The 18406-nt window shown below is 34.0% G+C and overlaps 2 protein-coding genes across 2 annotated transcripts; one reads left to right on the top strand and one right to left on the bottom strand.

Moving 5' to 3' along the window:
- Positions 1-2323: 2323 nt before the first annotated feature.
- On the bottom strand, positions 2324-14489 carry LOC140044534 (uncharacterized). Its single transcript, XM_072089089.1, has 14 exons — positions 14409-14489; positions 12511-13863; positions 11315-11452; positions 8720-11016; positions 7476-8564; positions 7279-7372; positions 6855-7069; positions 6572-6715; positions 6287-6421; positions 6059-6175; positions 5273-5398; positions 4597-4850; positions 4096-4209; positions 2324-3851 (listed from the first exon to the last, which is right to left on the bottom strand). The coding sequence occupies exons 2-14, from the start codon at positions 13832-13834 to the stop codon at positions 3716-3718; spliced, it is 6183 nt and encodes a 2060-aa protein (XP_071945190.1). The 5' UTR covers positions 13835-13863; positions 14409-14489; the 3' UTR covers positions 2324-3715.
- Positions 14490-14557: 68 nt separating this feature from the next.
- Positions 14558-17449, top strand: LOC140043365 (synaptic plasticity regulator PANTS-like). Its single transcript, XM_072087866.1, has 4 exons — positions 14558-14651; positions 15105-15153; positions 15609-15727; positions 16048-17449. Exons 1-4 carry the CDS (start codon positions 14565-14567, stop codon positions 16171-16173), a joined length of 381 nt encoding a protein of 126 aa, XP_071943967.1. The 5' UTR covers positions 14558-14564; the 3' UTR covers positions 16174-17449.
- The last annotated feature ends 957 nt before the right edge of the window (positions 17450-18406 follow it).

Here is an 18406-nt window from a genome sequence, read left to right as displayed (position 1 = left end):
ACTCACGGTTTTTAACGGTGACGTCATCTGCTATCTGGTAGAGTGAACAGTTTCCTTAACTCAGTTCCCAGCTTTCTTTTTTACAATTCTTTACAGTTCCTTCTGATTGGAAAACGAGAATGCAGTGTACTACTCATGCGGCGATGATGTTACACTTTCGGTGTTGAAGTCCCACTCTTTAGGTAAACCAATGTTTCTTCTGTAGAAGTGATGAGCAACAGCAGCTATTGCCATGAAAGCTGATGAACGAATGAGCTAAATCACGAGGTATATCCAGGTATATAGATACACAGGGCGTTGTGCTGGTTACGAGCAAAATATGACCAAAGGTTACATTTATACCTGACGTGGTATTGTTTGAATAAATTAGATAATTACTGAAAATAACATGTTATCTTTTAGTAGGTCAAATATGCACCATTGTATGACTGGGGCCTGGACGTAGTCAGTCTATTGATCCCCCACGTCTGTCCAATCAGACAATCACAACTACAGTATATTCCTGGTGTTAGACTCAATTTGTTAAAGTTTTACTTATTTTGAAGTTTCTGTTAAAAACCATCCAAATTTGTATTCATTTTGTCTGCAAAACGTTGTAACAAAAGTACGGTAGTACTGTAATGTAGATTGTTGTACAATAAATATATATTAGCCTACTCGTAGAGAACGATGCATTTCATTTACTCTACTTCGAGAAAAGAAGACTTTTAATTAACAAACAAAAAATGTATCAGGCTTATAACGTGTTGTAAAAGTGGGCAAAGCTATACGTTTAGAAATAAACGGCGGGTCGAATGAGCTCAATCACGAGGTATATCCAGGAGGTATATCCAGGAGGTATATCCGATACACAGAGGGCGCTGTGCTGATCACAAGCAAAGTATGACATTCATACCTGACGTGATATTGTTTGAATAAAATAGATAATCACTGAATAAATAACATGTTATCTTTTAGTAGGTCAAATGCATCAATTTGTCTGTAAGCTGCACGTAGTCAGTTATATTGTTCCCCCCACTTCTGTCCCACCACACAAATCACAACTAGGCCGCGCCTGAACGATGGCATATAATTGACTTCTACTATCGCAGTCAATTTGTTACGGTTACGTTTTTTATTTTGACATTATCCAACTTTTGTATTCGTTTTTTTCAGCAAACATTGTAACAAAAGTAGTTTGTTACAAAGATTAAAAGTAAAATTAATTGTACAAAACAATGCAATTAATTTACTTTAGGCCTACTTCATAAGAAAAGAAAGCAACAAATAAAAAATGGTGAAAGAAGAATGTGAGGAAAGCGCGCTAAACGGCACGAAATCGATGGAAAAGCGGCCATTTTACGGTAGTTTTTGTAGTGTATTTTAAAAAAATACTTGACCGATTCTTATGGCTGTTTTTGCAACGATCTTCTTAATTAATAACCAACAACCTCATGTTATTTTTTATTCGTAATTTCTTAAAACATCGTCGGAGGGATTTTTAAAGTAACACCATTTAAAATCGTCCTATGGGTTTAAGTATAGGCCTGTTTATAAAATCTTTAGATAGGGTTACAGAATCGTCTCTAACTTCTGATATCATTGTCCGATTACGATGGCTGTCCAATAATGACCAATCAAGCTTTCTAACAACCTAAAAGTAATTTGATTGGTTCAGAGTGCTCGTTGGAACACCCCTATACAATGAGACAGTGACTTGGCTTGACCGAAATCAGCTAGTGCTAAAGAATAGGAGAACATTTCTAAAGTCATCGAATCATTCGCGAGTTCGTCTAATTTAGATTCTAAACAAAAATTGTATTTACTCCAGAACTACCAGTCCAAAACATTTCATTTTTGTACGTAAGAGTTATGATTACTTATTTGTAATTTGTAAATATATTTTAGAATAAGGTTTGTGTTTTTATATATGAGTAGTTTAAAAACAGGGAGATGGTTGAACCATGGACCTATAAAATTAGATACCTCCATGGTTGAACCTATTGTTTTGTGTTCTTTTCTTTGTCACTTAGGTACCAGCATAAGTATTGTAGGAGATGTTTCTTTTGTTACATTTTAAGTATTACAAGTATTTTAAAAATGTATTAATATGTAGAAACTTTAACAGAATATACTAGTCAATTTATCTACTGTATCTGTGCAATTTTTAACAATGTATTTAAAAGTATAAAAATCACGTGTGATTTATATACTGTAGATGATAAAGTATTGAGACAAAAAACATCCGTATGAACAACTTATTTTTAAGTATCTTTATTTCAGAAAGAAAGAAGTAGATATGTATAAAAATGAACTATAAAACAGAATTGTATATGAGCAAAAATGTACATATCGGTGGTACACTGTGAGTTTTTTTTTTTAAAGAGTTTTTTTACACATCATTGTTTGTTTCCATAGAGATAATGCATTTTTAGTTGCTATAGATACAGACATGTATAGGTTCTCAATTTATGAGACCATACAAAAACCAAACATAATAATATACTATATACAGAATCAACTCTCTCAAAATGGTATTCCCAGAATTCTATTCTTTTTATGTAAACAACTCCCATCAATTCTAAAAACCAGACATAGACAGGTATTAATTAGAATTTAGTATAGCTGCTGTTTATCAAAATTCATGTTACATATATCATGCAACACCCCGATAAAACATTTTGAATGTCTTTCAAGGTATTTTATATTAAAATGTTTGGTCCATAACAATTACATACAAATATCCAAAAACTCCATCTACTTTTTTTTAATATTAAACATAAACATTAGTACAGCAAGTTTTGCATCATCTTGAAATTTCAAATTTACTGTTCCAATATCTTTCTTCCCGTAAATGGTTGCTTTACTGCCTCCATATATTACGCTATATTTTTGTAATTATCATGAATTTTTAGAATATAATTATGCATTCTAAATTGTAAAATAAAATCAACATTTCTTAATGATTTATAATATATCAATATTTGTTCTAGATATGTATATGTCTATTGCACTATGCAAATTATAATAGCATGAACTATATTATTTTAAAGCAAAACACTGCATGGCTACTGTACATTGCAGATTACTGACAATAAAGAAAGCCGGAGTAGATCAAAAAACCTATTTATATTCTCAATCTAAAAGCACCGTACATTTAAATAGTATGAAAAGAAAGTATATCTAAAAACCTTACCAATTGTGCTGTACAAACAGTTATAAACATACATCCAATTAAGCACTGTCTACACTATCAAACTTTATGTGACAAAATAATGTGATGTGCCCATATATGAACATGATGGTGTGATATCACTACCATATTTAAGCATATCACTACCATATTTAAGCATATCACTACCATATTTGTGCATTTTTTTCGTCAAACTTGTTTGATAGTGTAGACAGAGAGAGACAACATTTGGGATCAGAAAGTTGATACAATCATCATCATGTAATTTATTTATAATCGTTTTTCTTTTATAATAATAAATTCATTTTTAAATCAGAAAGTTGGTACAATGTTAACCAGTACAATAGGTAGAACCATGGAGGTATAAAATAATTATGTTATTTTATACCTCCATTGTAGAACCTTAGATGAATTTATTTTTATTCCCATTTTCATTTTCTTTATAAAAACAAGACATATATCTGGAAGCACTGAATAGTGTAGTTTATTCCTCTCATCTATACAATTTGGTATTCATAAAATTAATATATAACATTGTGTATTCTAAAGGTTATAAACATTGGGTAGGTTTGGCAAAGGAGAAGAATTGTGTTGCATTGTATTAGATGGGCTAAGCCCCTGCTTTTGGTTAGGCTTCATACATGCTTCTTTCACCCCTGTCAGACTGTTTTTCACTTCCCTGAAAATAAACAAAAGTTGTGTATTAGAATATGTTGTTTGGCCTAAGTATTGGGAGAACTTTCTGGTACAGTATGTCTACAATGTATTTGTATTTTGTGTTAATTCAGATGTATATACATATATTTACAAAGAAGGAGATATGTATATAAAAGGTTTGTTAGCCAATTAACAGGATAAAGAGGTCAGCTGGATGCTCAGCTAAATGACCATTCCAGAGGGCAAAGTAATTTGCTTTATCTTACTTCCATGTTTGCTGTGATGAATTTACAGCAACTGTATGGTCATCCATTTGATGTTGTAATTGACCCATTTGATCTTTAAGATTCTGAAGACATCCCTGTAATGCCTGCAATGGTCTACAACAAAAATTATTAAACAAACAATATTCAAAAATATATTATTTTACATTTTTCTATTTGTTAAAGTCTTTAGAAGGTCAACTCTTATTATTACAAGAAAAATTTGGATTTGGGAGATTTTATGGTTTTTAGAGAATCTGATATTTGGAGCGTTCACTGTACTTTAAAAAAGTAATACATTCACATGGCTTATGTTGCACATGGAATTACAGCTTCATCTGTTTCAGTTCATCTGAAAGATGTTCTGCTATCTCAACAATCATCTAGAATTGGTTTCATTAGAACCAAGGTTCGAAGGAAACCATTGGATTGTCATGGATCAGTAGACATTTTGGTAAATACAATACTACCATCCAATTGCCTTAATACATAATAACCTCTCACCTGCTCTTTTCAGCCGTGGCAGCGTCTACGTCCTCACTGCTTATCAAAGCATCAACATCATAACTTATTTCTGGTATTATTATATCATCGAATGCAGATGAGAGAATCGGCTCAAGTTGCTTCTGTACCAGGGGTTGTTTCTCTTGGTTTGGATTTTGTTGTAGCTGCTCTTTTTGTTTCTGTTTCTCAGCTTCTGCTTCTGCTTTCGCTCTCTTCTCTAGGTTCTTTTTGGCTAATAACTTAGCTTTCAGTAGCTAAAAAAGGTTATTTTTAATATAAACAATATTTATTTCATTTATATGTAATTTTTACTTTCTATGGACCAGAGATTCCGAAATAAAAGATTTAATGAATGAATATTAACTATCATTATTTTTTATTTATTTTTTAAAAATTTCATAATTATATTTTATAATTTATCGTGCCTATAAAGTCTTATTTGACGCTCAGGGAGTGGAGTTGAATGGGTCATGAGTTACAACCCTAGCACTAGGTCAGGATTGAACTCTGAACCTTGAGATTGGAAGGCACGTATGTTAACCACCAAGCTACAGCTCCACTATGAATACCATTCAAAGATATTTATTTGTTTGTGTGATTTGACACTTTGTTGAATAAAATTAGTGAAATACATAATATTTTTATACATTGAAATGATGTTAAAATAATAAGTTACCTTATTTTGTTGAGCTGTAGCCTTCAGTGCTGCCTTTACTTCAGCCAACTTATTTTTGTATGAAAATTTGTCCTTGCGAGTAGTTGCTAGCTCTGTTTTTAGACCATCCAAATCAGTTCTTGCCACCTGGAATATTTTAGTAGGTAAATAAGGAGTAAATACTAATACTATTTACGCAATATGTTTATAAAACATTCTTTTAATTTGTCATCACAAATTTTCCCATAGATGTCTTTTTTGGATCATGAAAAGGTAAGTTTAACTTGAGGGCAACATTAATAAAATTTATAAATGTTTACCTTGAGGGCATCATTAATAAAATGTATATTTTATCTATTTATTCGACTTCTCACTAACTCAGTTAGTGAAGGATCTGGACCAACAGGTGGTAAGCACCTCTAAAACGGCCAAGTCCCAATTTGCACAGCGGCTGTGTGTGACAGTGGCTGTGTGTGACAGTGGCTGTGTTTGTGTGGACTAGTACACCGGGGTAACCACCTACTCGTCTCGAAAGGTGTACTAGGTTCTTTAAAGTGTGCATGAGCTATGTGTACACTGGACCTACGGTTTATAGTCCTTATCCGAGAAGACTCGTTCTACCACCAGAACCATGGAGCGAGTGAGCCTCGAACCCGTGCCGATGTTATGGCTACGTAATTACGGTTCCACTGTCTTAACCGCTCGGCCACTCACTCGCTTCAATATAAATGTTTACCTTGTGGGCAGCATTACTAAAATGTAATGTTTACCTTCAGGGCAGCATTAAAAAAATGTAATAATGTTTACCTTGAGGGCAGCATTAATGCTGGATATTTCAATTTGTTGACGTTCCTCGGCCATTTCCAATTGCTCTTTCATTCCCTCTACTTCCGACACTTTCTGTTCATATTGCCATTTCAATGCCTATAATAAATACCACAAGAAATAAATCAAAACTCAACTCTGTTCGAAGTCAGTGCGACAACAATGTCCAAAGTCTAACCTAAAGTGATTCTAAGAATTGTCATACAGTACCTTGATAGTATCTTGTTGTATAGGGTTTTGGGCATTCTGCTCCTGTAGTAGTTTTTCCAATTGTCCTAGTTTGGCTCGAGTCCTATGGATATCATGCCTAGCTCCATCCAATGCATTCTTTTGTTTCTCTTCAATCTATAATAACAAATATTGTTTGTTTTAATCATAAAATACTTTGTTTGTCGCTTGGTGGTTGATGTTTTTTAGTTTCCTAGCTTCAAATTCTATTGTAACATATGTTTTCCTGTGAGTGAAACAACAGAAATATAAATAAACTGTACATACCTCTTTTTCTTTATGCAACAAACTTTGCATTGCAGCATTTTCAGATGTTCTTGTTTCCAGATCTTTTTTAAGGATTTCAAATTCTGTTTTAGTGTCTTCTAAATCTCTCTTTAACTTTGCTGTTGACGACCTCTCATTACCAAGCTTTAAAAAAAAACCCACACAATTTTAGTTCATACAAACCAACTGGATATTAGGGTTATTTGTTTTCTGATGTTGAAGCTACCATTTTGAATAAATGAATAAATAACAATTTGAATATAAAGAGTATAAACAAACTTACATCTTTTCTAAGCTGTCTGATAATATCTTGATCCCTTTCTAAACTCTCCTGAGTTTCTACAAAACGTTTTTTATTCTTAGTTGCATCTTCTTGCTGCATACTGGATCGAGTGTGCAACTCATCTTGTAAGTCAGTCAACGATGACTCTTGTTGAGCAAGAGCATTTTCAAGAGCGCTTGCGTGACTTTTAAGATGTTCATGACTCTGCTTGACACCTTTGAACAAAATTATTAGATCAATGTAAAGCTTGGTCTACACTAGTTTGACAAAACAATGTGATCCGCCCATATATGGACATGATGATATCACTACCAAATTTGGGCACATTACATTTTTAAAAAAAGTCATCAAATACTAGAGATGATCAGAATTGTAGTGGTTTCCAGTTAATTATTTGTATAATTAAAATTAAAAATAGTCTTACCAGCTAATCGGCCTCTTTCTCTTTCCAGGTCGAGTGCTAACTTTCTACTTTCTGCTGTAATCTTCTTTTGATTTTCAAGAGCTTTGTCAGCCGCCTAACATTTGATAGAAATAAAAAGGATTAGTTGATTACTAAAAGAAAGACACTAAAACTATTAAAACCATAATAGGATAGCAACAATAAATACTGTAACTTACTGTAAGCTCTTCTTCAAGCTGATTAATCTTTTCTCTACAGGCATCCAATTCCATATCAGAATCTTCTTTAAACTCCATAAGCTCCCTTTCAAGAGCATTCTTTGTAGCTAGAGTGTTACTAAGTTGATCCTTTGTAGATTTTAATTTTGCAGCTAACTGTTCCTTCTCTTGCTGATTATCAAGCTGTGTTTTTGTTTGGAGAGCAGCAAGGTTGTTCTCAGTTGCTTGTTTCTCTTGGTTTAAGTCTTGTAGTTGTCGCTGAAGTAGTTCAATAGTTGCTTTATTCTCATTGTCTTTCTGCTTAAACTCTTGACGTATTCTATTAAGATCGGATGTTAGTCTTAAGATGTTTGCAGCCTGTTCAGCGGAGTCTCTATGTGTTGTGTTTTGAGATTCTGCTAGCTTTTGCTTCAAAGCACTATGTTCAGCCACAAGTTTCTGCATTCTTTCTTGATCACTTGCCATCATCTCTAACTGTCCTTCAATCCGTACCTTTTCTTTCATAGCTTCTTGCAAGTTTTCCTCTGCTGCAATTAATTTTTCAGATAATTCTTGTCCTTCTATCTGTGCAGCATTTTTCAGTTCTATTTCATGTTTCTGAGCCATGTGACTCTTTTGCAATTCTTGTTTCAATGCAGCTACTTCGTACTCAAGCTGCGATTTTGTTTGTTTGAATTCATCAATCACCACGTTTTTACCACTAACTTCTGCACTAACACTCTCCACATTTTTCTGTTCATCTGCTAAATGTTGTTGCATTTGTTGTATATGTTCTTTAAGATAACTATTCTCTTGTTGTGCACTTTGTAGTTGGCCATCTTTTTCACCAAGTTCTTGTTTCATTTGCTTGAATCCCTTTTCAACCATAACCATATCTTGTCTCAGCCTCTGTATAGCTTCATCAAACTGTTGTTTTTCATCGTTAGCAGTGGCAAGAGCAGATTGCAGCGCAAGTTTTTCAACTTTCAACTTGTGAAGTTCATCACCTTGTGTTGCTTGATCAGTTTGTGATGTTTTCAGACGCTTTTCAAGAGCATCAAATTGTTGTTGTAGCGTGTCCAGTTCATGGTCTCGAGTATTTACTGCTTCCTGCAAAAACAAACCAAAGTATAATATTCAATACAAGAGAAGATTTTTATTTTCTGTCAAAATTATTGTGCACATTTAAAAAGAATTTTCTATTACTAGACTCGACCTATTACTCTAGGAAAATTAACTAGCTTTCAGAGTTAAATCAAACATACCTGTGTTAATGTAAACTTTCTTATCAACTCTCTTTTCTGCTCCTCAAGAGCTGACATAGCCACCTGTTTAGTAGACAGATCTCTCTGTGCTCTTTCAAGTTGCTGCTCTAAATCTTGTGTAGAGATAAAGATATGTGACAATTTATGTTTTTCTTCTTGAATCTGATCCATTTTTGTGGCAACTGCTTGTTGAACAGCAACCTTCTCTTTTTGAAGATCCATAAATGCTGCCTCTCTTGCAAGCATATCAGCTTCTATAGTTTCTAGATGTTTGGCAATCTGCTCTTTTTCATTTAGTGCTTTCTGTTGGGTTTCCGAGAGCTGTTGTCGTATGCGTGCATTCTCAGTTTTTAAGGTTTCCATACTTGCTCCCTGAAGAACCAGTTGGTTCTGAGCTTCTGTATAGTTTCCTTGAAGTTTGCTTCTAGCTTCTTGTGCAAATTTAAGCTGTTCCTGAAGCCATTCCTTAGTCTTACTCATTGACCTTAATTCTGTTTCAAATGTTTTTTGAATGGCAACTGCTTGTGCTCTGTTTTCTATAGCGTTATTCAAATCTTGTTGCGTTTCTTGTAACCTATCTTGAAGATTGGAAATTGAACCATCACGTTGTTGCAACTCTGCTTGAATCTCTCCAAGCTTTTGTTGGAACTTAAGGCTGGAAGTTTGCGATGACCTTAAGTCTTCTCTTAATGTCTCCAAAGCAGATTCTTTACTTTCGATATTTGTATGTAAATTTGAGATACTCTCTTCCAGAAATTTACGATTCATTTCAATAGCTTCAAATTCAGACTGTATTTCAGATTTTTCTTGCAAAGCTGTTTGTAAATGATGATTGCTATTGCGTACCTGAGATTCTAAAGCAGCAATCTGGGTTTGAAGTCTAGCTCTATCAGCAAGAGCACTTGCTGTTTCTACTGACAATGCTTCCAACTGACCTTCTAGTCTTGCCTTTTCTTGCAAGACTGCTTGGATATCATCTGAATGTTCATTCCACTCATTCACACTAGTCACAGACTCGCTTCGAGGCTTTTGTGCAATATTATTTGCTTTATGCAACGATGTAGATGGCATTTTACTAAGATCCCTTTTTTTAACTGTATAAGGCATGTGGGCATTCACAATATCAACTGATTTTGCTGATGAGTTTGATAGTTGACTGTCTAATTTTGAAGGTGGTGTTAACTTTCGTTTTGGTTGTTTTTCTTTTTGCAACGATTGCAGAAGTAGTTCCGATTCTTTTCGAACATCTGGAGATTTATGAACAATGTCTGGTTGCATCTTAACTGGTGTTGAACTTGAAACAGGTGTCATTTCAGGATGAAACATTCCCGTGTCAACACTTTCATCTGGTTGCTCATTACCCTTAGCCAAAAAACTTGAGTTAAGGTGTTTATCTCCTGAAGTTTTTTCTGGCAAGGGGTCAGATTTTGTTTTTTCAATAGGTGGTGGTGGTTGTTTTTTGCTCCATGGAAGAATTGATCCAAGAAAAGATGTACTTGGCCCTGTACTGGTGTTCTTAACATCTGGGTTTGACACTGAAGTATTTACAACAGTATCTGGTGAAGTATGATCCGTTTCACTGAATAACCTCATATTCTGAGAATCTATATTAATATTTTCTTGCGTAATAATAACACCATCACTCATGTCTTTCATGCCAACAATAGCACTACTCTCACCCGATGCTTTGACAGTCACTACAGCACCTTGGGTGTTTTTCTTGATTCCTTCTACATCTCCGTTCATTTTCAGTTTCTTCTTCCCCTTCTTACTTTCAGGTTTCTGCACAGCTCCAATAGTTTTCCGAGTGACAGACTGCACAGGACTGCGAAATAATACAGGTTCATTTTTGTTATTAGTTGATGATCCAAATGCACCTCGGATTGCAAGAGTTGTGTTCTGTCCCACCAAAGTGTGAGGTCGATTTACTGTTGTGACCGGTTTAGGTGGACTATCATAGTTGTTTATTTGTGCACCATCACCTGTGTTTTCGATTTTCTTCTCACCATTTACTGGTGGATTTGTTGGTGGATGCCAGGCAAGAGGTCGTTTAATTTCTTCTGGTTTAGGAGGTGTGACCCCATTGACTATAGGGGTTGGAATCAAATTCCTTTGCATCGAGTGGGCTCCAACAGGAGCCACACCTGTGTGGATAGTTGTTGGTTCTGAAGCATGTTCTCTACTTTGGTTGTTGGTCATTGCCTTTGATACAGGAGATTGTTGTTTCATCTGCCTTTGAACTTGCGCAATAACAGCAGCAATTTGTTCGGGGGAAGCAGGCGTGACTTGTGAATTACCTGAAAATAAATAATAATACAGTGACTGTGTGAATTTAATAATCAGTTATTATAATGTTCTACTATGGTTGCTGTACATAAGAATTGCTTAATCAGCTCAGAATCCAAATATGTTACTCAAAGATTATTTTCTTATTGCATTATGTATTCCATAAAATTACGTAATTTTATCGGAAATAACATACTGTACATTTTGAGTCAGCCCAAGCATGCCTGATACAGGAGAGTAACTGTAAAAATTCATAATAAAAACCAAGTTCTCGTGGGGAGACACTGAAAATGTAACCATTGACCTTACCAACTACAGACTTCTGTAAAGCAATTGCTTCTGCAGTATTGTCAACTTTAACATCACCAAGAGATGAAGTTGGACTTGGTATATCATCCTGGGTTGAGGATGAAAGAGGTGGTGTCTTTGGTTGTGAATTCATTATGCCTAAAAGCAGAAAACAAAAAATTAACAATGTAAGCATGTTTGATCTGTTAAAACACATTTATAATAAATTTATAAGCAAAATTATCATTAAAAGCAACTGTTCACCAACAAAATCTTTAAAAAAAAATACAACATAAAATAATTTTTAAATAATAAATTTAGGGTTGAAAAAACTGCTCATCAATAATGCTGATAACAAATGAAAATTATTTAAAAAAAATCTCATTGGAATTCTTCCACTTACTTTCATGCTGCACTACTACAGGTACAGCATGTAACTTAAGAATCAAACTCAACAATGGTACAGTAGCATGGAATGTTTTTTTAAATAATCTGTATCTGCATTGTCGTTGACTTTATGTTGATCTCACTTGACTGTGAGATTAATTATTTTGTAGATAGATATTAATATAACAAACAGCTTAGTAAAATCAAACACTGCATCAAGGTTATTCAGGTTGGTTGAGTTTGTTTAGAATTGAACAATAGTGAAAGCAAAATGTAGTCAAATGTAACCACTCCCACAACCAAAAACATATTTTCTAGCGCATGACTGATTAAAAAAAAAATTAAAATAACCACAATTATTTAAATATGGATTAACTGCATTCATCATACCACTAATCCTTCTGATCCAGTTCATTATAAAACTTGAATAAAATTAAAACAAATGATTTTATTAGTTGTTAATGTTATTGTATTTACTGTACCATACATCCATTCTTCCGATAAGCTTCGTTTCGACCATATTTACTGAATAATTTATACACAGCACAAAAAAGGTAGAGCGCGTCTATTCTACTGCAGTTTACTGCAGTACATTTTGTTTAATCATTAACCTGTTTCTGCACAATTATTTAGGAAGCTTTTGAAAATGTTTCAAGATATTGCCTAATCCTTGAATATGTATGAAAATTACTTCAAATTGGGGAGGGGAGAAAATTATAATGGTGATTGTAGGTGGTGTTTCTTACAGTACCTACTGTATGTATTTTAAAATTTACCTGTAAAAAACAAAAGTTAGCAAATTAGCAATGTTACGGTGTATACATTTTTACCTTTTTTAGAGTAACTGTACAAAGGTATGTTGTGCTCTGGATTTACCAAACCAATGTCAGCAGAATGCTGTGAAAGGGTTCCTCCAGTTCTTGATCCTTGGGGGCTCTCTATACCAGACGCTGACCCTGGAAGAGGTAGGAAACCAGGTTCTCTACCAGAATATATCTCCACTACAAGGTTCTTTATTTCTTTCTCAAGATCACTAATTTCCTTATTGATCTTGTTAATTGATTGGCCACGGTGTATCTCTTGTTTGCCAGGACTGGATGGTACGGTTGTCAGGTTATCTTCCGCAAAAGCCTGAAGAAGTTTTTCTCTATCAGACAATAATATCCGATCTAAACTGGGGGGATCTTCAGAAATAGATCCCTCTAGTTCCGATTCTGAGCCACCAATTTGAAGCCTAAGATGTTCAAAGCTAGAGTCTTCTGATGGACTTTCAAGAAGATTAATTTCACCAGCCCCTGTTACGTACTCGTCAAATGGATCGCCCTCGCTCAGTCCCAAGGACGTCTGACGACTTCTTCTACGTTCTGAATGAAAGTTAGTGTCCCGTTGAGGTGTCACAATTCGTAAATACCGAGCTGTTGTCCAATCGGATGCATCAATACGATCGTTTCCCAAAACAGACAACACTTTTGGACGTTCTCTTTGGATATCTAACTGTGAATCCTGATTACCCCTGTTTAGAGTTTGCGATACAGGCTCTGATTGAGAAAGAGGTATCAAATTTAATTGTTGAGATTGGTTATTTCTCTGTTCTTGGAAAGATTTCCGTGCACGATGAAGGTTAATCTCCTCAAGCGTTTCTCTTATTGATGAGGCAAGTGTTATCTGTTGATCATCAATTGGAAGAATAGGCAAATCCTCAACTTTTGAATCTACTAGAACTGGATATGATTCCTGAAGGGAATCTTCAATGGAAGTGGAGCTTTGAGAAGACTCAAGTGGTTGATTCCTCCTTGTAGTCTGTACACTTTCAAATTGAAGAGGAACTTCAATATGATTTTCTACAAAACGATGAGATAAATATTGAAGATGTGGGTTTTCCAGAGAATTGCTACTTTGAACACAACTTTCTGGTTTCAAACTTAGCTTCAGATCTTTCTTATAAGGCACAAATGGTCTTTGGTCTGTTTTTAATTGTTCACTATCGATTTGATAAGATGCAGCTAACCCTGTAGCTTCAGAATCTTTCTTTTGCCAATGTTCTATATCTGTATCGTATGAAACCAATAGATCAAATGAATCATCGATGGTGGCTGTAAGGTCAATGGCTTCTCTTGCATAGTGTTCTGGAACGTCATCTGACTTTGATTCCATATCCCCATGGCCATTCACATATTTATTTCCTGAAATAATACAGTAGTATTAATTATCGTCACAAACAGATGATTCTAATTTCATAACTTATTATTATTATTATAGGCCTAAGTTTAATACAACTACACACTCTACTACCTATAGTTAGTAGTACTGTACTAGTCTAGGCCTACTAGACTACTGTCCCTAGGCCTAGGCTAGATATAAAAAGCAAAATAAATGTCAAAACATAAAAAAAAACATTTAAAAAAACAAATTCACCATCAATGAATGGCATATCACTGGAGTCTAAGAGAAATGTATGTTGGCTATGGCACGTACTGACAGACTGGTTGATTGTAGGCCGAGCATTGTCAGGTGAACCGGTTAATTATACAGGGACAGAGCATGCTGCAAAACTTTATTTTACTGTCGTCCTACCCACATAGCGTAGACCTAGCTAGACTATATACAACAAGCTGGATCCCGGTATCGGACAGCCATGATAAAAACATGAATATTTAGGATTTTTCATCAATATTAACAATTTTTTTCAATATAGCCTAAATAATGAATACTGTTTTTATTAGCTTACCCTGGAAATAGCCAGTAAGGATAGTAAATTACACAGATAATACGAACAATAAATAGCCAAAATATAGCCCTTTAACTTGCCACGTCCGCCTCTGCTGCACACTCGAGTCGGTAAAAAAAACCACACAAAAACAAATGATGCGTGACCAAAACAAATATGGCTGCGCCCATGGATGATGATGACGGAAGCAGCAGCAGCAAAGGTGCTCATAATTTGTTAGCAAATAAAAATATTGTGTGGAAAGTGAGTTACTACTTTACAAATTTCATTGGTACTGTTTTTATTTAGTTCAAAGACTAGGGAAAAAAGATAAAAGCAAAACTTGCTAGGCTAGGAGTGTTTCAAGCCTACTCCTACTACTACTACTACTAGGCTACCTAGCTAGGCCTAGTACTACTAGCTAGCGGGCCGATGTAGTGCCTACGGTGCCGCTGGGCGCTGATAGAGCCCGGTCGAGATTCCAAGTCTACAATACTATTACATACAAGTACTAGAGAGAGTCAGTATGCATACTGTATCTAGGACCTGTAATAATCTTGCCCCCAATTTTCAATAACCATTCTATTTAATTTATGAATTGTCCATAAACCATTTCATGAAATGCTAATAAATAAATTACAAAAAGTTTTGATATAAGAATTCCAGCATTCCAGCATATTGAACTTAAAATTATATTTTGTTATTCAAACTTCACAGCCAAGGATTACCATTGAAGATTATGCTGACAAATTGAAAGATTGTCAATGTATGTTAGTATTTTTGGTTTAGTTTAAAGTTTCTTTAATAAACTTTACTTGTACCTTATAATTATATTGTATATTGTATTCATATAAAACTTTGATATATATTTGTATAAAACCAATTTTTAGTGCTCTATCTATAGTTTGTACTGTATCATGGACAAATTCTGTGATACAGGGTCACACGTCATAATAACATATTATACAGGTGCCGTATGATACAAATATTACACTCTGATTACAGTATTTTACTATGCTCCTGGACTATGTGGGGATACATTACATAAATTGAGATATAGATTTTGAATCTTTTACAGTACCATCTCATTTATTTTGGTGATTGTGCTAAAAACCAGACAGATTTCGCGAGAGCTTTTTGGGCTAGTCCCAGGTTGTCAACTTTCGGGAGAGTTTACTTTATTATTTTGTTGTGGTAATTTTTTATTTATTTTTAACACAGCACTTGGGAATATGTTTCACCACTACTACATATATGGTGTAAAACCAACATGTGAATTAGAAAATCAGGATTTTATCAATGCAGTGAAGTGGAAGACTAGTCAAGCAGAAGACGCTAAGGTAAAGCTCACCAATCCAACAACCAGGGTTCAAATCCTCCTTTCAGTAATTTTTTGTAACACTTTGTTTAGAAGTCCACTCTGAATTCAATTTGATTGATTTATTTATTTGCATTCAAAACAGAAATAAAATACCTTTCTTTTATATATAATATAACATTGCAATATATTAATTTTTTTATTCGTGTTTGTATTCATAATAATAACATAATATGCCAAGATTTAACATTGGTTTTAGAACTTATGATTTTGAATGTTTTAACATCTAACATGTAAATTACGCACACAAAACTGTTGTTATTGACAACATTAATATTTCAGAATGCTCTTCAAGAACGTGAACTTAAAAGGAAAGAGAATCCTCATGTTTGGAAGATGCGAGATGAAAACATCCCTCCTAAAGAATGGACTATTCCAATAATTACTGAAAACACAGAAAAACAATGATTTGTAATCTGTCAATGTAAATTGATTTAGTTGAACAACACATAGGCCTACCATAATAGAGAAGATCAAGTTTGCAACTTGTGTTGAAGAGAGTGAAAGATTTGCCACAGCTGTTTTCATAAAATACTGCGGCCAACTCACATTTAGAGGACACGCCTATTAAGGGGACACTCAGTTGGATCAGGGAGATGTAAAATCTGGTTGCATCTTGAAGGTTATACTGTATTGTTATATACTAGATAGTTCTCTAATACACAGTAATTTTAGCATAAAAAATGTACGTACCACAGTACAATAGTACATTGCCGTTTACAAATAAATAGACACGATGATTTATGTAAAATTAGCACCCTGGGAATTAGGCCTTGTCTTAAAAATGAGTCCAATTTTTAGTCGCGTGGACGCGACTCTATAGTTCACTATGCCGGTCGGTCTGTCGGTCTGTCTGTCGGTCCGGTATCACTATGCGTTTTAGCACGCGACTTATGGCTGTTGGCCTTGTTTTATCTGAACTCATTTAAACAAACCTAATTTGTGTTTTGTATATAAGAGTTGAGGGATGGGGAAGAGGATGGGAAGAACAATTTTTAAATATATTCTCTATCCACTTAGTAACGAAATATTGTTTTAATATTAAATGTTTTATAGGCCTATCGATAATATACCACTACAGTAAAGAAGTACGATTTATAATACTTTTTTAAAACTGTCCCTGTTAAAGTCGATTGAAATAGTAAAGTACATATAACGATACACTACTACGACGTTTATATTTTTTATAATTATTAATTAATACAAACGCTGAGAAGCAACTGTCAGTAACAGTCACAGTTATAAATGTTCTTTGTATATTTTGTTATATATCTAACAGTAACCACATTCACAGTAAGACAATTTTGATTCAAATGGCAAACAAAATGGTTAATATGTACAGTATTTACAATATTGTCAAAGTATTGCAATATTATATGTAAGTTTTATTCTCCAAGGGCCCATAAATTTACCTACTTGTGTTAAACCATGGGCTCATAAATTTATCTACAAACTGGGAGTCTGATAGATTGGAATGTTCCATTCATCGCAAATCAATACATTTGTATAAACGTATATTAAATCTATCAAAATAGTATTTTTTTAAAGAAAATCGGCCTGTCTTCAACATTATGATACTGTACTCGAGCTGTTCAACCGGTTTTCAGCTATTAAAAGCAACTATCGTAGGAGGAGATAGGAAAATGTGAAGTATCCTCGTTTATTGTGTGCAGGTATTTTTTCATAAGAACATCCATTAGACAGTGTATACCAAGATCGGAAAACACCCCTATTTGGGGCAAATCGTTGAACCTAAATTCGTTTTAAAGATGTATTGTCCCTTGAAACACAAAAATGAAGGTTAAAATATTCTTAATTTAAATTGGCCATATCAAAGTAATATTAAACTTATTCACTTTCAGTCGAAAATTTGAGTCGAAAACAACAAGTTAATGAATTAACAGGTAAATTAGTTTTATTACATTTCATCTGGAAAATCGTCGGGAGTTAAAGTAAACAAAGATTTCAAACTACGTGTATGCATTATGATGCTAATTAGGATTGTTTACAACTCGTCACGGTTAAGAAGGTGTTTTCACACTGATTGCAAGGAAGTTTTATGATTATACAGAGAAGCCAACCAAGAACGTTCCATTATGGGATATGTTTTGATCTAAAACTTTGACTGGAAGTCAAAGCTATTTTTTGAACAAAAAAACATCTGTATTCCAGTTAAATGATTTTTTTTTCGACTAATTTTTGATGAAAGTTAATAACTATTATGATACTTCAAAATGACCTACTTTTTTTCGAAATCTGTTTTTTTTTTTTTTTTAATTAGTCAAAGGGACAATACATCTTTAATCCTCAATAACTAATTATCTAACTAAACTTAATTAGTAAACAGGGTTACATCAGGTGGTTAAAATCAGTACCGAGATTCTAACGAACTTTATATACCATCGAGTAAACATTCTAGAAATAACGCGCGATTTACCGAATTTTGCCCTTACGTAAATTTATATATAGATATATAATATTATAGAAGATTATCAACTTCTGAAATCGGTAATTATTGTGGATTTGGTATCCCACTAAAATTGTAGGATACCAACATTGCTGGTTGGACCACCCTCGTAAAATATTGTTGAAATAAATAAATAATAACTTTATAACATATAGATAACACATTAATATATTT

This window comes from Antedon mediterranea, chromosome 3 (genome assembly GCF_964355755.1).
Source record: "Antedon mediterranea chromosome 3, ecAntMedi1.1, whole genome shotgun sequence".
NCBI lineage: Eukaryota > Metazoa > Echinodermata > Crinoidea > Comatulida > Antedonidae > Antedon > Antedon mediterranea.
The sequence above is the reverse complement of the archived record's forward strand: the minus strand, read 5'-3'. Positions and strand labels throughout refer to the sequence as shown.